Source organism: Trachinotus anak, unplaced genomic scaffold (genome assembly GCF_046630095.1).
Source record: "Trachinotus anak isolate AG129_WGS33_773 ecotype Australia unplaced genomic scaffold, CSIRO_AGI_Tana_v1 ptg000013l, whole genome shotgun sequence".
Classification (NCBI taxonomy): domain Eukaryota; kingdom Metazoa; phylum Chordata; class Actinopteri; order Carangiformes; family Carangidae; genus Trachinotus; species Trachinotus anak.
This window is the reverse complement of record NW_027273864.1, coordinates 24658369-24682152: the sequence shown is the minus strand read 5'-3', so window position 1 is coordinate 24682152 and position 23784 is coordinate 24658369. Positions and strand designations below refer to the sequence as shown.

Sequence of the window (23784 nt, the reverse complement as noted above, 5' to 3'; positions counted from 1 at the left end):
GAATCATGGATGTATTGTAAGACCTGGATGCCAGATCTAAAAATGGCGCCCATTCAGTTCAATACAAGTTGCTCGCCTGGCGCATACGCCGAAAAAGTTTCTGGCTTCCGGGTTACTTCCGCGTTATGCGGCCCATAGAGACTGCGCAGTAGTGTCTCTCCCATCATGCCTTTGGGCAATGAGAACGAGCGAAAAACGTTCTCGATCTGGTGCTGCGCGTTCACGAGTGCTGTGCTAGCGGACTGATGTTTAACAGACTGATCCAGGACCGGCCCGGGGCTTTAAACACGGATTTAAAACGGCAACAACATTCAGTCTGAAGCTTTAGATCCTAAAGTCACATTGGAATCAACATTTTAAAAAATCATTAAAAAAAAAATATTACGTTGAAATTGTCTTTTAGGCAATTTTAAGATATGGATGCTGCATGTGACAGATAACTATAACTCATCAGATAAAGTTATTACATTTACTTTCTCTCATTGAGAAGCAGATTTATACAGCATGTCTTGTATAAAAAAAACTGCAGGGCTGTAGTTAAGCTTTATGTCCCGTCATTGCTCTTTCTGACCCGGAGGACGCTGCATCCAGGCCGGACTCAGTTATCATTTAACCCGCTGACACAGTGAAGGTCGTTCATCTATAAAATAATGAGGCGGTGGTTGTGACTGATGACAGGCTGGTGACCTGCAGTCAGGATGAGACACTGCTGCTCACACATCACAGAAACTATCACACAGAAGCTCAGTGACTTAAATTAAAATACCTGAAGAAACGGTGACGGAGGAAGTGATGAAAAATCATGGCGGCGTCTTAGTGAATCCAGTTATGCGGCGAATATATCGATTAAAAACAGTTACATTCCTGAAAAACAGTGTAAGAAGTGACGAATAAATGCGACAAAAAAAAATCACAAAATGAATGAACCTTGGTTTGTGTAGAAGAAAACTCTCCTTTGTGCCGTTTATTCACTTTTCACACTAACTTGTTCTCTTCCTGACGACGCTAGCAGTAACCTAGCAACCATGCTCGTTCCCGAGACACAGCGGGACCGCGGATAGAGTGCACGTACACAGGGGTGACGTCACTCAGAGAAAAAAGACTTTTCTGGGCTTTGAAAAACTTTTCCAAAGATTAAAACCCCATGGCTTAAAATGTAGAAGAGAAAGATTGATATGTGGCTGTGCGCACAGCTGGAGGTGTCCTGTTAAAAGTTTTACAGGCCTCTATTTTACTATTGCGCTCTATGGGAAAAATGCTTTTTGGGCCGCAGGGGATTTTTCGCTGCAATACCACGAGTGGCCACTGGAAACAACTGGCTGCAAGGCTGAGCGGTGTCCAGGTCTGGTAATACATCCATGATCTGAATACTCCAGCGCAAACAGGTCCATTGCAATTTTGAACTACAAGTCCCATGATGCGGTTCGCCGTCTGTCGTCATTTAACGTCGACTGTCGTTCTGTGACGTAGCGTGCGGCCACCGGGAGAAGTTTGAAAATAAACGTGAAACTTTTTTTTTTTTCCCCCCTAAAACGTTAAATGTCCGCGTTGTTTCATTTGCTCCTGAATTGAGCAGAATTTCCTCAAAGAGCGAGTCGAGTGGAGAAACGCAGCGCAGAGGACGTTTACCTCCAGGTGAGTGAACATTTTTAAAAACTGAGTGAAGTCGCTAGCTGAGGCTGTTGTGACGGACATGAGGTAACCGACTGTCAACATGCTGCTGCCTTCACCCCCGACTCCACACCTTATCTCGGGGTGACAGCAAACAGAGGGAGGGCGAGGACTGAGCCTGGTAATACGCTGAGAAAAATGCGGACGAAGCGAAAGAGGCAGCGCGGTTGTCGGGGAGTTAGCTAAGTTTGCTAATTGTCACCTTCTTGCCGCGCTAGCTGTGAGTTCACGCACATACACAGCGCAGAGAGCGGCTCTGAGCGGAGGAGACAGCTGTCCTGAGCTGAGGCCACCTGTTGGTGCACACTCACATCGCCGCCGAGGCATTTTCAACTCTCACTATCCTCCTGTAGATTGTGAAACAGGCTGCCCTCGATGCCTCGACGTCGAGCCTCACTCAGGCAACTGATGGTGAGTATTAGGAAACAAAAAAAGACAAAACCAGGACGAGGTCGTGGTGAAGAAGAGACCTGTGAGGGGGGAAAAAAGTGAAAAGTGAAGCCTGTGTCATCCATAGTCAGGTTGCTGTATCCTCCTCTTCTCTGTTTCACACAGGTGTCTTACTTTGTTTACACAGTAAACACACAGAGTGTCTGCAGGTAAATGAATTTAGATTCCCCAAAAAGGATGAGAGGGTGTTAAATAGGGTTAATTTAAATATTATCAAAACTGCAATATGGTTTAGTGCAATATCCAAATTGCTGGAGCTGCAGTGTTTTGATAAAATTCAGTGTGTCACCACATACCCTTGTAAATGAAGCATTGTGGTGCGACAGAGATGCCTCTGCTTATAAAATCATATTCTCCATATCTAAGGGAAAACGTTTGTTTTGTACAGGCTCAAGCAAAAATCACACCATCAATGCAATCACAACATCTGTCAAAATAATCACAATATGATTATTTATTTTTGCATATTGTTTGGTTTTAGTATTAAAGGTTTACAGTATTAAAGTATTACATACTGTTAGTTTGTGACTGGTCTATAGGGAGATGGTGCAGGAGGAAGAGCAGGTTGTGCACTAATCAGCGAGTTGGTGGTTCCATCCCCAGCTCCTCCAGTCCAGATGCCCAAGTGTCCTTGAACAAGATACTGAACCCCCAACTGATGGCTGTTCCATCAGTGTATGAGTGTGTGTGTGTGAATGGGTGAATGTGGCTTGTAGTGTAAAGCGCTTTAAGTGGTCGATAAGCGTAGTCAATTCCATTTAAATTAAAAGTGGGATTGGTGTGACGGTGGACTGTGCTGCAGGAGGCTGTTAAACCCTATTTGTTCAACTGAACAACATAAATGTGACAGAAAGAATTAACACAATAGGATCAAGTCGTGTATTACCTTTACATTCACAGAGTCACAGAAGTAAGCATCTGAGTCTCTGAAAAATAATTATTCATTCAACAAAATATTGTGCTGTTTTGAAAGTATTTTCAGAATCATAAATCCCTCTTTTAACCACATTTCTGTTTCTTAATCCTCTTTTTGTGAAACCCACGTAAAATATTAATTTGTTAAAGCATTTTATTTTAATTAATGAGTTGCTTTTTTTCCTGTGTAGCAGATGATATATATTTTCATTCAGATGGCAAGTGATGAGTAAGTTGCTAAAAAAAAAATTGGATGCTGAGCTCTCTGACTCAATGTAATGATAATACATGAGGCACAAGGGTGAGCTAAATCACAATATGATTCTTTTGAAAGTCAATAAGTTTTCAATAAGCAGGAATTTTCACTCACTGCACCTGGAAACTTTTAGTTTTCCCAGATTTAATGGACATGCCAAAAAATAGTGAAAAATTACTGTTAATATTCCCATTGTGTCGTCTTGAAATGTCTCGTTTTCTTTAATCTACAAAATCTCAAAAAAGCAAGACGTAGTTTTCTATCACATAAGAAAAAGAAAAGCAACATTGGATCAAGAAGGAGATTTTTTTTTTTCTTTTTTTTGCATTTTGTTGCTTGAAGAATGAATTACAACAATTGATTATCAAAATAATTACAGATTCATTTTCTGTTGATCAACCAATCTTTGTAGCTCTAATACACATTGACACAGATTCATATATCAAAAGCTCTTAAAATTGATTAGAACTGCAGTTATTGAACTCTCCCTCCTCTCCTTTTCTTTCCTCCTCTTCCTCTCCTCCTCCTCCTCCTCCTGTCTTCCAGGCAGCGATGTCTTCTCCAGAAGAAGAACCGACGGCTGCCGTATCATCTGCCCTGTCGTCTGCGTTGTCGGCTGCCGTGTCGGCTGCCATGGCAGTTGCTATGGCCGTGGATGCAAAGGCAGATCTTGCCGCACTGTTAGATGAATGGGAAGAAGCGCAGCGCGGCACTACAGAGCAGCTGGTGTCCATCCTCACTAAGTTAGCAGTGGTTTGTTTTTGATGAGCTCTAATCTTAGGATAAGACACAGACCTTAATGTCAGACACTCTCAGTCCATCTGTCTATCTCTGGATGTTTTTTAAGGTGGTGACTGTATCTCATCTCTGTGTTTTCTGCAGAATATCTGAGCTGATTGAACGTGAGACCGGAGAGTATCACAAAGCAGACCCTGATCCGTTTGATGACCGTCATCCAGGTTATCATCTGTTTACACTTCTTCTTTAACAGGACGCAAAACTGTTTCAAAAGCACAAGATATTTGAACTTGATTTGGTAACTGATGTTTTGGTCATCACAGGGTTTTCTGAGCAGGACTGAAGCTTCTATTAATGTTTGTAATTGTTTGTTGAGTTTCTCACTCATGTCTAATAATGCAGGACGGGCGGACCCAGACTGCATGCTGGGACAACTCCTGAAGATGCTCTTTATGAATGATGACTTTACTAATGCGGTGAGAATTTTTTTTGACGAGACAAGAAGTTGCTGAAGTTGTCTTTTTTTCAGTCTAAGACTCAGAGATTTTTTTCTTAAATTTTCACAAATGATGAAACAACCGGCAAATTCTGACACTTGAAAAGCTAAAACAAGCAAGTGTTTGATGTTTTTGCTTGAAAAGTTGCTGAAACAATTAGTTGATTATCAAAATAGTATCTGATTAATTTTATCAACTGATCGTTGCAGTTGAGTTACAGTAGTAGTTTCATAGTGAAACAAGCCAGTCTGATTGGTCAAATGAAGAGATTGTTTGCAGGTCATCCACAGTGTCCCTTCATTACATGACACAGTTACTAGCAGCTCTTTCCATATTAAAGTATTAATATTAAAATACAACAGCTTTCAAATAATAAAGCAGAATCTGAATTTGACAATGTCTGTTAATTGTATTTATGTAAACAAAGAAAGTTTGAATTGATTATTTTGCATCGTGCGTGTTTTCCAGCTGTTGGACACTTACATAATGACCAGCAGAGAGCTGATCCTCAACACAGCCGCCTGCCGATTACTCCAGAACATCATGCCAGGCCTGGAGACCTCCGTTGTCTTCCAAGAGAAGGTGAAATTGAAAGAGATGAATTGTGGTTTCTTGTTAGTGATGGCACTGCTTTATTAGATGGTGCACAGGGACGATGAATTTAAAAAGGTCAGCACTCAGAGAGTCATGATATACGCATTTAATGAATAGTTTAACACACAATAATGTGGTTGTAAACAGGTATTTACTTCTTATTATTCTTATTTATTTATTTTATTGTGTGTTGTAAGGTGTCTTTGAGAGCCTTTAAAGGAGCCTATAAATAAAATGTATTATTACTATAATAATAACAATTATTATTATCAAATTTTTAAAAAAGTTTTAGGTTTAGTTTTTATTAAGTGTTTATTAATGTGCAGGTGTGTCAACAATAAGAACTTCCCTTATAGAGACACTTATCAGAGCTGTTCTGTTTATGTTTACAGGAGGCATTATAGTTATTTTAACACTGCTTAGAAATGCTAAATATGAGGTTAAAGTGAGGTGTTATTCATGCTTCTTCATTGTGCCTTTAATGACCTGTAAGTGAGTCACTTCATTGTGTGTGCGTGTGTGCGCACACGACAGGAAGGTCTGGTGGAGAAGTTGTTCAGCTGGGCTCATGAAGCTGAGCGACCACTGTGCGTCTACGCCACAGGGCTGCTGGCCAGAGCCATGAGCAACCAGGAAGTGGCAACCAGCTACAGAGAGGAGAACACTCGGCTGGTGAGTGTCACACATGTTACATACAAACATCCTGTCATTCACTCTGCTGTCACACATTTTCACACTGTATTCACAGCAAGTTTAATAACATTGCATGTCAGGTGCAGCTGTATGTCTCATGTTTATGTTACAGTTTTCTCACCTTTCCCTAATGTCTGAAATGTTGCCCAATCAAGTGATTTTATGACAGCCTCTGTGTTCTGATATGTTCTGAAATTAAATTGGATGTTTTTGTCTGCTACAGCATACATATCTGCTCTGTAACTCACAAGTCCTGTGTTCTTTGACAAAAGAGTGGCTATAAAAGAAGCCATAATTGGTTAAAGCAGTAGATTAAATTCCCCTGCCACAGGTCAGCCTGCCAGCTGCTATCAAACAAACAGAGATGAAAGGAGCATTTCTGATGTTTCCTCATCAGGGGACAGGTAGATGTGATTTCAGTTGGACATTAACATAACATTGAATTCCCACATTTTTTACTTTTAGAGACACAAGGAACAGAGAAATTAGTGCCAGTACAACAACATGTAACATCTGTATACATGTAGCAGTGAACCCGACAGGTCAAACAGTAGCAAAACTGCATAGAGATACTGAATAAATAAAAATGCGTACTCAGAAGGAACCAGTGGGGTAGTGTTTTTAGGGAGGAATGTAATTGTGAAACAAAATAAACAATACAATATACAAAATGTGCAATGTACAAGTGCCACTCTGATATGAGTGTAACTATGATATGTATAGTATGGACAGAAACCAATAAAGTATATATGTACAATAAGTTGAAGTTAAATATAATCATAATGTCACTAAACATATTGTGGTTTTAAGTACAAGTAAATTTTCACTATTGTTTCCATGTGTTAGGATAAAAGTGTTTATGGGAGAATGTGGAGTTCTAACAACATCACTTGTTTCCTCCAAAAATCCAGGTACCGGTCATGATTCGACGCCTGCATGAGCTGCAAACCGAAGAGGCCAAGAATCGCTGCAGTCCCACCAACCCCCTCCCGAATCTACCTCAGGACTCTCAGGGTGAAGCCACTCAGACCTCAAGTATCTCAATGGACCAGCGAGACAAGACAGAGGGGGAGGTTGCGGGAGAGGAGGAAGACAGAAAAGATGGACAAAGCAGCAGGCCAGTGACGAAGGCCAAACCTTTGTCCCTGCTCGGGTCGGCCCAGAAAAATGGAGGCTGTAGCAGCAGCGGTGGACCCAGCTCCGCCCGACTGCTTCCAGACTTTGTGTACCAGGCGAGCCCAGACCCGGCCTCCAGGGAGACAGAGGACAAACAGGGGGGAGGAGGGAAAAGACGGACGGTAAAGGAGAATGGGAGGAAGGTGAAGCAGAAGCTCAACTTCACCTCCTCCTCCTCCTCCTGCAGGACTGACGAGGAGGCGGAGAGGACGGATGCCAGCAACCAGCCAAACAGCAGCACCTCCTGGTCTGAGATGAGCTCGATGGTGATTGGCTCTGACTACTGCCTTTCACCGCTGAGCCCAGCCATGGAACAGAGGCTCATCCTGCAGTATCTGACGCCGCTCGGAGATTACCAGGAGGTGAGGCTGATAAACTAAACATAACTTGTTCTTTACGGATCACAAACAGCACAAATTTAAAAAAAAAAAAGGAGGTTAAAAAAATTGGATTTTAACTTTTAAACTTTTAGCCCAGTTCCCTTTCAGTCTGCACTGACTGTGTTCAGCTTGCCCTTTTTAATGTTACCCACACTCTTATTAGATAAACCATGAGGTCAGTAATATTTGTCTCCTTTTCAGCTGCTTGCCGTCTTCATGCAGCTGGACACTCGGTCATTGCTGATGAACTACATAGACCTCAGACAGACCAAGAATGTCCAGCTCATCTTTGACGCCCTCCTGGTAAGACAGCTGCCTCACAAGTCCCCAAAAGGAAATTTGCTGAAGTAGTGTAGATCACAGTCTTATTTAATTTCATCCATTCCTCCATTACTGCCCTCAAATCTGAAGCTTTAAGTGTAGTTTGAGTGCAGTAGTCTAAAGACAAAAATCTATATAATCAGATAGTCATTAAGATGTTTCCTGTCCACTTAGTTGGCTCATTGTTCAAGTCAACTCATTCATGTAAATCTTATAACACATTTAATACAATTGAACCCTATGTGACTTATATTAGATAACAAAATGAAACATCAGAATCTGCCTAAAACATGTTTAAATGTTCTAAACATTATCAGATCTTCAGTAATGTTTCAAAAAACAGCATCATTATTGTCTGTTATGATCGGTTAAGAAACACACTTTGTGTTTTATTTCTCATTTACAAATCAAACTCTTCAATTGTCTTTGTATATATGGTTATTTAAAGAGTCAGACAAGTACCGACTGAGCCGAGCAGTCATATATCTCACAGCCCCTCCCCTCAGAGGAAGGTGTCTGTGTGTGAAGGATAAGCTACACATTTGTGGGTGGGTCTGTTCTTAGCCCTAAAAAGATTAAATTTACCAGCTTATTTAGTGGTGTTTCTTCTTTTACATCACAAAACTCTTCATTTTTGTCTAGTTCGAAGTGCCAAGAAAATTATATTTAGACAAAGGTGTTTTACATAAGCAGCAGATCTGCAAATTCCACTTCCCCAAAAAGGGCTGAATATGTTTTCTTTGGTGCGTTACATAGTAACATTAGCTATAATTTTAGCTATTATTATATCAGCCAATATATATTTTTTGTTTGTGACTTGTCAGAAGAAGTTACACACCTAAGTCTGTTCAGTCATTTTGGCCTTTCAGTCTCCACAATAAGACCTGAAGCAAACACTGTCACTATCGCTGCTACAGTAGAGGCAACTCATCAACTGATGATGGGCAACAGACAATTTTAGCAAAAACTTTAAAACTCATCTCAATCCATGTTGATTGATCAATTAAATTATAATATAATATAATACAATACAATACAATACAATAACTCAATAAATAAGTAAAGGCTTTATTTTGTCTTTATTTTGCTACTTTTTGACCAGTATGACCATGAAAAGGGTAGTGAACTGCTTTCTATGTGGTGTGAAGAGGGTCTTAAAAGAATTTATTTGGTGGACAATGCAGAATCTCTGTTGAGGAAAGCTTTGTGGTTTGTGTAATGTACACACATCTATAGTAAACTATAAATCAGCAGGAATGTTCGTATACTACAGCACTTCATGGCCATAAAATGTACCTCTTCAAAAAGTGTTGGTACTGATTTTTGAGCTTAAACAATATTTAATCACCATAGCTTCACTGAGGAGTGGAATTGATCATGTTTTGCAGGATTTTTATATTTTTAGTATCATACTTCTATAGAAACATGGACTGTCTTTGACTTTGTATTGAGGAGTCACACCACCTGTCATAAGATTTCTCTTTCATTTTGATGTGGATTTTTCAAAACTGACCACTACACACAGTCATGCAGACATTTATACAAAAAAGTAATAACCTCAAGAAAGAACAACAGAAGTACCTACATACTTCCTGTCTTGTTCCCAGTTCTTATTTTACTCTGTCAACATGTTCACTACATGTTGGTCCTCCTTATATTTACTACACACATGAGCACTAATTAACTGATATGGATTCTTATTTGAAGTTCTTTTAATGAATTCAGGGGATTATGATGAAAACACCAAACACTAAATTCACTAATCTGTCTCCTCCTCTCTTCAGTATCTCGCCTCGCTGCTCCTCCATAAAAAGTTTGCGGCAGAGTTCATCGCTCATGGAGGAGTGCAGAGACTTCTGGAGATCCCAAGGCCGTCAATGGCAGCAACTGGAGTTTCACTCTGCTTGTACTACCTGGCCTACAACCAAGATGCTATGGAGAGGGTATGGTCGAGACACACACACACACACACACACACACACACACACACACACACACTGTTTTAGATGTTTAAACAAATATGATTTGGAAATTGAGGCCATTTCTACTTTTACTGTTTTCTTTAAGGGATTAATTAAAGCAGCTATAATCAATATTCTGTAGAAAAACATCACATCAGATGAGAATGTGAAAGCAATGTGAGAATGCGAAAGGTGTCGCTCGTATTGATGATCCTACAGAGAGTTAACAGCTGAATCTGCAGCTCCATTTTGGGCATTAGATTTCATCTATATCATCTAATAGTAACATTTTAAAGCAAGTTTATGTAGTGTTTAATTCAGCTTTAGGTGCAGGCAGCAGTGTATTGTGAGTTTATGGTTGACCTCCGTACCACATTGATTTGTTTTGGATAAACCTCCACATGAGTTGAAAATGTGGTTTAAGGTGAAATGGCTACAGTTAGACTGAGCCTCAGTCTGCCTGTTTTTTATCTCTACTGTGTGTGTGTGTGTGTGTGTTTGTAGGTGTGCATGCTCCCGGATGGCGTGCTGTCAGACATGGTTTCCTACGCCCTGTGGCTGCTGGAGTCGTCCCACGCTTCAGGCGTCTGCCACGCCACCATGTTTTTCTCCATTTCCTTCTCCTTCAGGGCGGTGCTGCAGCTCTTCGACCACCAGGACGGCCTGCGCAGGCTCATCAACTTGGTCAGTGCTAAATATGTGACCATAGTGCTTTAAATGTTAGACAGGTGGCTTTTTAAAAATTATGTTTTTAGGATACCTTTGGTAAAAGTCTGAACTGGAGTCTCCTTCTCTCTCTGTAGGTCAGTACTCTGGAGATCCTCAACACAGAGAATGAGGTGTCCATGATGAGTGATGACCAGGTCTTCTCCAGCCGACAGACAGCCAAGCATACCTGCATGGCCCTGCGCAGGTACAGATGGATGAATAGAAATGTGCAGATTTCTGCAGACACTTATTTAGTTTCTCATTTCCTTCATGCTGATGCTATAAGAACATGCAGAGTTCCTCCAGTTGGTTCGCAGAGCTCTGCCTCCTCATTGTACCTGCAGCTGTGTTACAGGTTTATAAAATACATTGAGCATATTCTTGATTATCGATCATTTCTTTGACTTTGCTTAGGTACTTTGAGGCTCACCTGGCAGTAAAAGCCGAACAGGTGAAGCAGTCCCTGCACACGTCAGACGAAGGCACCATTGTTCCCCAACAGCCATTTTACAAGGTATATTTACAGTTGTCCTGTTTGCAGTGTCCTATCAAATTTTATATTTCAATGATTTGAGGTGGTAATTCTAGTTTATTATATGGATGTAAAATTAAAACCAAAACAAACATTGTCTTTCTGCCACTTTCATCAGTCAATACTGTCTCCAACACTGCTCTTAGTAAATCTTTGTTTTTGAAGAAATGTCAGAAAGGAGCAGAAAGAAGAACTTGATTAAAAAAATAGTGATCTGCCTACATAAATACACTGTGTGTGTGTGGGGGGCTCTGTGTTTCCAGGCGTACACGTACACCAGAGAGCAGGTTATTGAGATGATGGAGTTTCTCATCGAGTGTGGACCTCCCCAGCTCCACTGGGAACCGGTCGAGGTTTTCTACAAGTTGTCCTGTGTTCCTTTAATGCTGCAGCTCATATCTACAGCTTGTGACTGGAGGACTTACTATGGCAGGTAAAGTGGTTGGTTATTTCACTACTGTTTCTGTTTTGTGAGTATATATTTATACATTTATAAGAGTAACTTCAACCATTTCTTTCTGTTTCTGTCTCGCTCTTTGTATCCAGGAGTGACACAGTGCGTTATGCCTTGGACATCCTTGCCATCCTGACAGTGGTTCCTAAAGTCCAGCTGGTGCTAGCAGACACTGTAGAAGTTCTGGATGAAACCAGGGCTCCTGTTTCCACTGTGGGTCAGTAAACCTCTGTGGTTTTTGTCTTTCAGGTAAAAGAAAATGTTTGAAGTTTCAGTTTTTGGATCTTTTGTCCTTGATGTGTGTCTCTGCTGCAGGTATGAGCATCATCCTTGGTGTCGCAGAGGGCGAGGTCTTTGTCAACGATGCTGAGATCCAAAAGTCTGCACTACAAGTAAGTGGATGGCTGTAAAAGACTTTTTCAAGTTTGTCTTGAAGCAGTAATCAGGTGCTCTTATGAACATGAAACAGTTTTTACTCACTGTAATCATTCTTTTTCTTCATACTGGCTGTGAAGCGATCACTTCCTAACGTGCCTACAGTGTCATTGAAAAGTTAATCTGAAGCAGACACCTCAATATTCTGAGTCGGACCAGTCAAGTGGCTTCTTCCAAACTTACGGTGTCTCTCTTTCTCTGTCGCTATTCCTTCACCACAGCTGCCCATCCTGGGTCACAGAAGCTTTTGACATCACCTCTGTACATTCAGATATGTGTTGCAAGATAATGTGAGCAATGCAAGATAAACCTTGCATTACTTACCTGTCCACAAACTCTGCACACTTTGATGGTGTTGTTTCTTTGAATAAACCCAACAATATATCCCACTCTTACCTGCTTTAGCAAGCTGCCTAACACACACAGCATCACAGTGTTTCTTGTCTGCCAACCTGAACTCCACTTTAACTCCCATTCTCTGACATCTGTCCCTCCCAGGTGATAATAAACTGTGTGTGCGCTCCAGACCAGAGCCTGAACACCGTGGGTGCTTTTGCTGTCACCCCCCTCAGGCCGTCCCTCCACCCCCAGCAGCCTCCTGCCCCCCACAATAGGGTGCTGGCCCACATGTGGCAACTAGTACAAAACAACAATGGTATAAAGGTAAGAATGAAAAGAGAAATATATGATTTTATTTTTGACTTTTTTTCAGAACAGCAGTGAACTCACATGATTTTTCACAAGTAGATGAATGGTGGAAAAAACATGGGTGAACATACATATTTATAAGATTCTTGATTTCTTCTTCTTTTATGAAATAAAGAAAAAAAAAAAAAGAAGAAGAAAAAAAGTTCCTCATGGACCATCCCATTAATTCCCATACCTCTCATCTTTCCCAGGTGCTCCTCTCTCTGCTGTCGGTGAAGATGCCCATCACAGACGCAGACCTGATCCGTGCTCTGGCCTGCAAGGCTCTGGTCGGACTCTCTCGCAGCTCAGCCATCAGACAAATCATCAGCAAACTACCACTGTTCACCAGCGGCCACATCCAACAGGCGAGCGCAAGATTTTCAGTCAGAAAAAAAAAAATGTTGAAGCTACATTTAGCGAAAAGTCCTGAGAATAAGTTATGAATTTTTAGTGGGGATCCAGATCTGCCTCATGATGTGCATCTTTATTTGCATTTTGGTGCAGATCTGGCTCGAGATGCAGATTTTAAAAAAAAGTTTAATATTTTATATTATTTAACTGAGAATAGAGGCTTATTCTGATGTTTGATGAGCTGAAAGGCGGATAATTCAAGGACAGCAGTGACTACAGAATTTCACCTGCATCCCATCAAGAAATACAGTAAAATCTATAATTCCCAATACTCATGTATAATTTTTGATCTTTTCACATCCACAGCTGATGAAGGAGCCGTTGCTGCAGGACAAACGCAGCGAGCACGTTCGCTTCTGTCGCTATGCTGCTGAGATGACGGAGCGAGTGTCCGGCAAGCCTCTCCTCATGGGTACCGACGTCTCATTGGCTCGTCTGCAGAAGGCTAACGTCGTTGCCCAGTCCCGGATCACGTTCTCTGAGAAGGAACTCCTCGTGCTGATCAGGAACCACCTTGTGGCTAAAGGGCTCCACGACACGGCGAACACGCTCGTCAAAGAGGCAAATTTATCCGTAGGATCCCTCTGTCCGAACTCTTCCTCCTGCGTAACCCCTCCCCCCTCCTCACAGATTCCCAGGACTTGCCGGCTCGCTGGCGGGATTGCAGCTCGCGTTGCCAGCCATGTTGGATCCTCTCCTGTGTCCTCCACCCCGTCTCCGCCTCCCTCTCGCGCCCTTGTCAGTCCTCACCCCTCATGCTCCTCTTTGACCACATCTGCCCTTCCCCCTCCTCCAACTCCTCATCCTCATGGGCAGGGCTCACATCTGGCTGGCCGTATTTTGTTCACACGGGAACGCCCAGTGGCCAACTGCAACTCAGGGAAAAAACTTCGCGCACTGAAACAGAAATCTGACCACGGTGCTTTCATACAGGTCAGTGATAGGTTTGGTTTTGTTGTTATTATTTGTTTAATCGTTAGATTTCCTCTACTGACATTGATTAAACTCCTTAAAATCATCTCTGTTCCTCAATATTTCATGGGGTCCTTGAGGGGTTTCCTGGTGATCCCCAGCAAAAAGGGGAATTAATAGGTAACAAAATGACATGTAGGCTACAACCATTTTTGTCATGGGTTTCAAATACAAAATCTAGTTGGGGATTCATGGTCTAATTTGTGTCACTTCAGGCATCCTTGACATTCGTTAACAAAGTTAAAGCTAAAACCATCCATCGATTAGTGGTTTGACACATAATTAACAGCAATTTTTACTGTCATGTAATCATAAGTCATTCATCAGGCAGACCTGCCACACTTTTAGTTTCAATGTCTCAAAGTTGAGTTTTTATATTTTTTTATTTGTTTTAATGTTGTTTTTTTTTTTAATTATTATTTTTTTAAATCTAATTTTTACGAAGTTCCCTCGGCCAAAGTTGCCAGATCCTGCTCACAGATACTCATTGAGTGACAGGAGTTTCAGTGTGGACCTGTCGTAGCAGAAGGGGTTTACACAGCCTGTCTTCATCCTCAGTATCAACAAAATACTGAGGCAGAAATTCACTTTTTCCCCACCAGCAGCACTTCAGAGGTCTGGTACAGCTGCAAAATCTTTTTTCTGTCACTAAAAAGCAGTTCAGCTTAAACTGTTCAGGTTCAGTGTACTTCACTTTCTGATAAAGTTGTATATTGGAAACAAAAGCACTTAATGTGGCAACAATCAAAGGATGGGAAACGGACCAAGCCAAACAAATACTGATCCATAGAGAAATACCTGGATAAACTGATTTGTGGTTTGGTTTGAATTTAACCTTTTGTTTCTCTCGATCAGACTCCAGCCATGAAGAAGCAGCTGGAGCGCCACCTTCCTTCCCCCCCGACCCTTGACAGCATCATCACAGAGTATCTGAGGGAACAACATGCACGCTGCCCCAATCCTGTCACCACCTGCCCCCCCTTCTCCCTTTTCACCCCCCACCGATGCCCCGAGCCCAAGCAGAGGCGACAGGCATCACCTAACTTCACTGCCCGCTTGGGGAGCCGGGTGCTGTACCCGAAATATGGAGGAGTGGACAGAGGGTGTCTGGATAGACATCTGATATTTAGCAGGTAATGACCAGACACTCACCTGTTCAGTTAAAGCTGTGGTGCAGCAGCAAAAGACAATAACAGGAGTCTAAGAAAACAAAAACTAGCCATAATCCTCTTTTGCATCATCTCTCCCATCACTGTAGGTTTCGCCCAATGTCGGTCTTCCATGAAGGCGACGGAGATGAGAGCGGTTTCACCTGTTGTGCCTTCTCTGCCCGCGAGCGTTTCCTGATGCTGGGAACCTGCTCCGGTCACCTTAAGTTCTACAATGTCTTCTCTGGAGAGGAGGAGGCCAACTACACCTGCCACACATCAGCCATTACACACCTCGAACCTTCCAGGGTACATTTACACACACACACACACACACACATTTCAAAACACCTGCTGCCATCTTATATGACCAGCTGGGAGCAAATCAAACTATGTAGTTTTGTCAATAAATAATCATGACACTGTCAAGGCAGCTGTAGCTCAGGAGGTAGAGAGGGCCGTCCAGTAATTAGAAGGTTGGTGGGTCGATCCCCGGCTCGTCCACGCTGTATATCAAAAATACTGAACCCCACATTGCCCCTGTTGGCTGACCCATCAGTGTATTAGTGTGTGTGTGTTTGAGTGTGACGTTTGACTATGTGAGTGAATAGGTGGCTGTGGCAAGTATTGTAAAGTGCTTTGAGTGGTCAGTAAGACTAGAGAAGCTATTAAAAGCTATTAAAAATTAAAATTAGTTAAAAAAGATAAACTGATGGTTCAAGGACGTCGTCTTGTTAAGTAGAATTGATATTTCATCATAGTGTAATGTTGGAAGTGTTGCTCAAAGTAATGAACCTACAGAGAATTATCAGATGAGTCTGCAGCTCCACTCGGCTTCACACAGCTTTAAAGTGAGTTTCAGTTCATTGTTAATATGTCCTGGATGAGTGTAGTTTTTATTTATAGTATAGCTAATTTTCTTCATGCTGCAGGTTTCATGATGTACCGGATCTTTTTAAATAAATAATTTACTAGAAAAGGATAAATCATTATTTTTCATGGAGTTTTTGGACAGTACAGCAAAAAATCAGCGGATGTCAGCTGTTATGTATGGGAAGTGTCTGGTCTTTTTGTGTTGTGATTGATAACGGTCCCCTACCTGTTTTTAGTCTTTTCCCTTGAATGAAAGTTTAGTGAAATGACATTATTTAAATGGTAAAAATAAATGTTAAATCTTGCATGTCATGTGTTCCTCAGGATGGGAAATTGCTGCTTACCTCTGCTTCCTGGAGCGTCCCACTGTCGGCCCTCTGGAGTATGGACGGTGTCTTTAGCTTGAAGTAAAACCTACACTCAGTTTTCATTGTGCACATCGTTGTTTCTCATGGTGTATGAACTGTGGTGTTTGGATGTTGCTGAAATGTCTTGTTTTTATTCCCAGAAACTCATTTGTAGATGACCACTATGTCGAGTTCAGCAAACTCTCTCAGGACAGAGTCATCGGCACCAAGGACCAAATCGCACATGTAGGTTACCCATAATGCTCTTGTCATGATTTATTCCCACTGAACGTCTTTTTCCATCAGTTTACTCTTCTATAGTATTACATCCTCCCAAACACCATTTATATTCCCCTCCTCAATATTTTGCTTGTCTCATATATTTTATCCTTCTGTGCTGCAGATCTACGACATCCAGACGGGTCAGAAAAGTCTGACCCTGAACAACCCCGCCCTCGCCAACAACTACAAGAGGAACTGTGCCACCTTCAACCCCACCGACGACCTGGTGCTGAATGATGGGGTTCTGTGGGATGTGCGGGCATCACGGGCCATCCATAAGTTTGACAAGTTCAATATGAACATCAGTGGCGTCTTCCATCCCAACGGCCTGGAGGTCATCATCAACACTGAGATTGTATCCTCTGATCCGGGTGCTTTGAAAATAATTATCCGAAGTGACATAAATACACAACTGACATTTTTAAACACACAGCTCTACAAAGCTAAAAGACAAACACTACAAAATAAGACACTCACTTTGTTTACTTTTTATTCTTCTTCTTAAATAAAAGTAAGTAAAACTAATATATAGAATAAGTAAAATATACTAAAGAAACATATAAACATACTAACTAAAACAAGAAATAACAAGGAGCAAATACACAATTATGAACATGACAACAGAGTAAAAAGTTGGTGAGCCAAATAGGCCAGTGAATAAAAATGTGTCCTTAGCCGAGATTTTTTTAATACAGATGGATGGAGCACATCTGATATCTAATGGCAACTGGTTCCATAATTCTGGAGCAGCGACTGCCAAGGCTCTGTCACCTTATAGTCGTGAGACCTAGGAGCTGAGTGCTGATGTAGAGTGGGGCCTGAACATTAAGTAATCAGCAAGGTTTTAAATGAATTCCAAACTGAGTAGGGAGTCAGTGAAGAGAGGTTTATCATCAGATTGTAATCTATATTTTATATTGTAAAGACTGTTTTTGTTACAACTTAATGATGAATTAAGACATCTAAAAAAATATTGCATCAAATTTTCCAAGAAAGTTTAATGAAGCCCAAGTTCATGGTCAGATGAGTGGTCATAGTTTTTCACATGAGCATACAGCTGTACAGATAGTGTGTATGTGTCTGTATTGTCACTTCATGTTCTGTAGTTGTCGGCCTTGACAGCCAGTGACAGTGGGACCTGAGGACCTTCCACCTCCTGCGCACTGTCCCTGCCCTGGACCAATGCAGGGTGGTCTTCAACAGCAATGCCACCATCATGTATGGAGGTATGGGCCTGTGTGTGTTCTGCTTAAGTAAACTGTGTGTCTGCACTGTGTGTTTATTTATTAATGTATATGGTTATTTAATAATACACATAGAATTTTTGACACAGAAATATGACAAGTGCTCTGTGTGTGTCTGTATCTGAGTGGGCATTTTGTTTTACAACAGTAACAGGTTGTGGTCTTTTTCTTTTCTCCATGCACACTCGTGTACAGCAATGCTGCAAGGTGATGATGAGGACGATGCTATGGACCAGCAGATGAAGAGTCCCTTTGGCTCGTCCTTCAGGACCTTTGATGCTACAGAGTACAAGCCCATCGGTCAGCTGCAACCAGCCGTCTCCTTTAACTACAAGCTTCAGCTGTTGTCTTTTCATGTGTTCCCGCTGAATTGCCTTAACATTTTTTTTAAATGTTTTTTTTTTTTTTTTTCCAGCCACGGTGGATGTGAAAAGGAACATCTTTGACCTGTGTACTGACAACAAAGACTGCTACCTGGCTGTCATTGAGGTACATTGCTTGATTTAAGCCTCCAAATGGCCGGTGTTCATGTTCACTTGGAGGCAAATAAATAACTTTTAATTAATTAACTAATTTTTCTAAAGCAACAGTAAGTTCTACGTGTATGGATAAGGCACAAAGATGAAATGTAATGATATAAACAAATACATACATACACAAATTCAGCATGTGTGGCCCTATACTCATAAAGGTAGTTATGTCTGTATGCACACAGTGCTATGAACATTTCTGTGCTACATGTTGCCACTATGTGAAACAATGTTTTCTTAAATGTTGATTTCTGTGTTGTTATAACCCACAACAAATAATTTCCTTTTTTTTATAATTGTTTTGACTGCAACTAATGATTATTAATTTATTAAATTGATTATTTCTCCCAGAAAAAATGTCAGAAAAAACATCATGGTTCTCAAACAGATGTAAAGATATTCAGTTTACAGTGGCTGTTTTTTTTTTTTTTTGCTTGAATCAAGCATCCTTGCCTTTAACAATTAATCAATTAATCAATTAGCAGAGTAGTTGCTGTTTATACCTCTGTTGATCAACTAGTTGATTAGTCAGCTAATCTTTTTATAGCTTTTTCATATCTATAATTCTACTTCTTGAATAATAATAATAATAATAATATTAATTAATATTATTATTATAAATAAATTGATTATTATGAAAATAATCCGTTTATTTATTTTTGTTTCTTATTTGTATTTTTTAAGAAGTCTAACAGGAAAAAAGTCCCACAGGAACCAACAATGTTTGTCTTTTGTGAACTGACTGTAGAACCAGGACACGGTGAGCCTGGACATGGTGTGTCGTCTCTACGAGGTGGGACGACAGAAACTGGCTGAAGAGGGTGACGACGATGATCAGGTGAGACACACACACACACACACACACACACACACACACACACACACACACACACATCTGAGTATCATTTTTGTTTGTTTTAATGATCCATCTTAGAGGAGGGAGATTTTTTTTGGAGGACGACTTTAGCATTTTCAGAGGCCTGTGTTTGCCTGTGTTTGGAGTGTATACTCATGATGTTAGGCTGCTTAACACGAGACCGGAAAAACAGTTTTTTCTTATCTTGATACATTAAATCACAGTTAAAATATGTGCAGCAGTGAAAACATGTCAAGGTGATTATACACTGTCCCTTAGGTTAGTTGTAATTGTTTTTAATGCATGTTATTCTCTTCCAGGACGATGAAGACCAGGATGATGACGATTCTTCAGACACAGATGATGATGATGACGACGACGACGACGACGATGATGACGATGATGATATGGACACAGACCCGCTAATAGAGGAGCTTGGCAATAACGACAACCCAGAAAATGGGGACGGAGCCAACTCCCCCACAGATGAAGAGGTATCAGACGTCGCTGCAGCGTCTGAGGCCATCTGTCACGTTTCTGTGTCTGATGTGCAGGAAGTCGTTTGTCTCACAATACTGAGTTCTCACATTTATGTAAACATTTGGAGAAATATGTGTCTGTCCACTTGGTTTGGTGCATATGATGGAAAAGGTTCTTAAACCCACATAGCTGATCTTATAAAATGATATCAGACAGTAGAACACTGGTTTCATTCACTGCACAGAGTAGTCATTTGTTCAAATTCAAGTTCCAGGACCATGTAGAACAGTGCCTGAAGTCTGGTTTGACGATATCAGTAAAAATGTTTAAAAAAAAAAAGTGAATAAGATCTTGGGCATTTTAGCCTGTGATGTAACCTCAGTCTCACCACAGTCAGTGTTATGCTCTGAATGTCTGACAGTGATTTATATTTTCATTCTGTTTCTCATGAAGTCAAACCCAGAGTTGGACCAAAACATAAATCACTATGGTGAAAGCACAGGTTTGATTATGTGTCTGCTGCCGAGTGTTCTGTCCTGGTCTCCCAGACTCTCCCCTTAAATCCTCATCTGCTTGCTTATTTAAAAAAAAAACTGTGGCAAAAGGCCTGAAAATAGAAACAGTAAAGGCATTTTCTTTAAAACATTACCTCATCCAGGTCTGTCTTGTTCCGTCTCAGTGGTTGCTGGTTTTTGCTTTGAAGGAATCCTCAGTCGAGTCTCTTCTCCACAGATTGCAGATCTTCTTGGCAGCAACAGTGATGATAACAACGGTGACAACGATGATGATGAGGAGGATGATTCAGATGACTCAGACCATTCATACAGAAGTGATGAGGGATCTGATTTATTTGACCCTGACAACATGGATGGTGAGTGTTGTAACAATGTAGGTGACGGTGTTAGAGCAGAGGTATTCAATTAAAAGTTCCTCTCTGTGGCTGTAATAGTTACAATAATAAGAATGTTCTTAATCATTTCAAGGAGCAAAGGCTTTTGAAAAAATATAATTAAGTTCTTAATTTTACGAAATGAAATAAAAAGTGTAGTTTGACTTTCCATGTTTCCAACTTTCTCATTCAAGGACTCGGTTGCAGTGATTGGCTGAACAATGTCACATGACCAGTGCCATAAAGGCTATAAAAGATGTGCCAGTTAAAATAGAAACGCATAATGCTCAATAATTTATAAGTTATATGTCCGGGTCCAGATCTTGACTGCGGTCTGCCTTTTAGTGACCACTGTCTTAGAGCAATTTCACACCTGTAGTTTGGTTCATTTGGTCTGGACCAAGAAAAGAAAGACACATCGAGTCAGTCCTGATCCTGCTTTTGTCTTCACCCTGACTTTTTACAAACAGACAAGGAGGACTAAACATGAAGTCAGAGGAAGCGAGAGCCTCCTTTTCAGCCGGTTTCAAATTTTTAGATGTGAGGTGTTTCTGCTTTTCTCTGTCTTACATGATGGGAAATTAAATTGCTCTGGATTTTGAACCGTTTGTCAGACAAAATGACTGTGTGTGTGTGTGTGTCCGTGTGTCCGTGTGTGTGTGTGTGTGTCCGTGTGTGTGTGTGTCCGTGTGTGTGTCCGTCCTGCAGACTACCCACGATCCTCTGATGAGGAAACTCAGCTCTTGCGGTCGATCCGTGACAGATGGTTCTCCTGACCTGCTCCTGTGTTACACTGTGAACCTCAACAAGGACTTTTCTCTTTTTTAAACCATCACTTCTCATCCAATTAGGGGAGTCGACTGAGAGCACACTGACATGAACATCAGTGTCCTGGAGGAGGAAAGAAAGTCTGTAATATTCTCTCTATATACATATATATATATATTTTAAACTCCAGAGAGACGACAATGATGATGAATAAATATTTCCCAAAGATGACGGGGCTCAGATGAAAACACCGACTCCTCCCTTCACCTGGTTTTCTGCTGCTTGTTTCAACAGCACAGTGTTTGTGAACATTTTGAATGAAAAGTATTTATGATGTTTTAAGCTGGAGAAAAGATTGACTGATGTAGAATAAGTATTTAATTTAATTTTGTTTTTCAAATTTTATCAAACTTTTTTGTCACCTCACTCTCACTATAGAGCTCAGTTGATTTTGAGCCACTAAAGAATGTGAATTTATGTCAAGGACAGTTTATAGTGTTTTGTTACCCATTTTCCCCATAAATAAATCATCCAGGTTTAGACTAATGTTCATAATTCTTAAGGCCATAAAGTGGAATTAGTGCAGCAGTAGTCAACAGTCTTCCACACTTATTGAATCTTTTTATTGAACATTTTTCATGCGTTTGATCATAGTCAACAACCAAATAATAAAGGCTGTGATCAGTGTGGAGCCACAGCAGCATTTCCTCATCTAGCAAAAAACCAGCAGTTTGTTGCCCTCTAAAAGCTCCCTCCTGTGCTTCTTTGGTTTTCCACAAACGATTTATTATTTTCCCACAAAACTCAACAAAGAAATACATTTGTATGTTTTTGCTGATGTTTTTCAAAGTAAAATAATTCTGTTTAATTTAAGTAATTTTGTCTGAATTTTTTTTTTTTTTTTGGTTTACCTTTACAGGGGTTGACAGCTTTTATGTTCTGAGAGAAATGGAAGTTGTTTTGTTACTGATTTGATGCTTTTAGCCCCACGTATCCTTCATCTAGTAAACTGGCAGCACTGAGCAGACACCTGTGGAATCGCAGGCAGAACCGAGAATACGACTGAAAATCTGTTAAATTATTGGTGATTTTGGTGAAAAAATTTAAATACCATTAAAGTCTCAGTTTTTGGAGGAGAGAAACCCTGCAGTGCTCTCAGTGACAGTGTGCAGACAACAGGAAAATAAAACCAGTGTTATCCATGAGTTGATGATGTTGTCTAAGAACCTCCCTCTGAATGTGATAAAACCACAGTTACACATGTTCATGTACTAGATTATATGAGACTATGCAGTGATTGTTACTTTAGGTGTGGTATCAACATTTTTCTGAAATCTGCAGTAATTTAAAAAAATGTGAATGTGAAAACTTAATATGTTACTTTTTGATTTGATATGTCAGTCGCTATTGTCAAATCATTAAAACATTAGCTCACTTGTAGTTATTTCATTATCTGCTGCTATAAGGTTTCATAAAACACAACATAATTGTCATCAACAGTGACATTGATCATATTTGTTATTATTTTTACAGCTACTAAAAATTGTCTTACGGGTAAACAACACAGCCAGTATTTAACAGAGACTGTTTGAGTCCACAACACAATGTTGATGCTGTAAATTTTGTTTGCTGTACTGATATGTTTGAAACTCTCAGACCAATTCAATGCTCTTTTAACTATTGTAAAAGTGCATTAAAAACAATCTGCAACAGGGATTGTTACTGACTGTTCTGCTGATAAACAGTCTGATGAAACTTGGGTTAAGACTTACAACTTTGTTTTCAAAGTGATCTCAGTGTCTAGGTTGTGAGTGGAAGTCATGTATGCACATCATGTTGGTGTCAGCAGTTTAAAAGTTCATGCTCAATTAAAAAAAAAAAAAAAGTATTTCAAACCGCAGCAGCTTGTCAGAGCCATAAAATTTTACAAAGGATTGTGTTGTCTACAGTCAATGTGTTTAAAGTGGTGTAACTGGTTAGTGAGACTGAGATCAGTCTACGGTTCAGTTCATAAGTTCTGCTTTAATAATAAAAGACCTGTCTCCCTTCTTGCTAACTGCGTGTGTCATGATGCTGATGTTTCAGTGGCTGAAGTTGGAGCGTCAGTTCAAACTCAGGCTGAGGTGATGTTTTGGATATTTACAGAAAGCTGCTGTGTCTGTACTCAGTCACCATCACATGAACTCTCTTACCTTTCACGTTAATTATATAAGAATGTGTTGTCCAAAGTTTGGAAGTGGCTTTCTCCTGAGGTCCTCTGAAGTCACAACAGCTGGTAATCATAATTTATATAATTATATTTATATAATATATTAAAGAAATTTAGTTTCCATTCCACAGTCACAACTCGTTTAACTGTACATATCGACAAAATGCTGTATTTTATATATTTGCTTATCGGAGGATGAAAGAATTGGTAGCATTCTGAAGCATCTTTGTGACCTGACTTTGGTTTTTTGGTGGGATTGCTATACTATACTATACTATAATATTTACTATATATATTATAACTA

At 40.4% G+C, this 23784-nt stretch overlaps 1 protein-coding gene across 2 annotated transcripts; it reads left to right on the top strand.

Annotated features, from left to right (window-relative positions):
- Positions 1–1464: 1464 nt before the first annotated feature.
- On the top strand, positions 1465–23327 carry LOC139630508 (DDB1- and CUL4-associated factor 1-like). 2 transcript variants are annotated; one of them, XM_071494037.1, is made up of 30 exons: positions 1465–1635; positions 3839–4035; positions 4175–4251; positions 4433–4506; positions 4996–5109; positions 5656–5793; positions 6726–7352; positions 7572–7673; positions 9476–9634; positions 10157–10336; positions 10456–10565; positions 10775–10874; positions 11156–11325; positions 11439–11563; positions 11662–11738; positions 12280–12444; positions 12681–12836; positions 13189–13815; positions 14710–14987; positions 15113–15311; positions 16200–16282; positions 16384–16468; positions 16626–16859; positions 17637–17730; positions 17944–18048; positions 18164–18237; positions 19027–19116; positions 19455–19628; positions 20347–20485; positions 21212–23327. In XM_071494037.1, exons 2-30 carry the CDS (start codon positions 3845–3847, stop codon positions 21277–21279), a joined length of 4815 nt encoding a protein of 1604 aa, XP_071350138.1. In that variant the 5' UTR covers positions 1465–1635; positions 3839–3844; the 3' UTR covers positions 21280–23327. The 2 variants fall into 2 exon arrangements, with proteins under 2 accessions (XP_071350138.1, XP_071350137.1); XM_071494036.1 differs by lacking the exon at positions 1465–1635 and adding an exon at positions 1673–2082.
- The last annotated feature ends 457 nt before the right edge of the window (positions 23328–23784 follow it).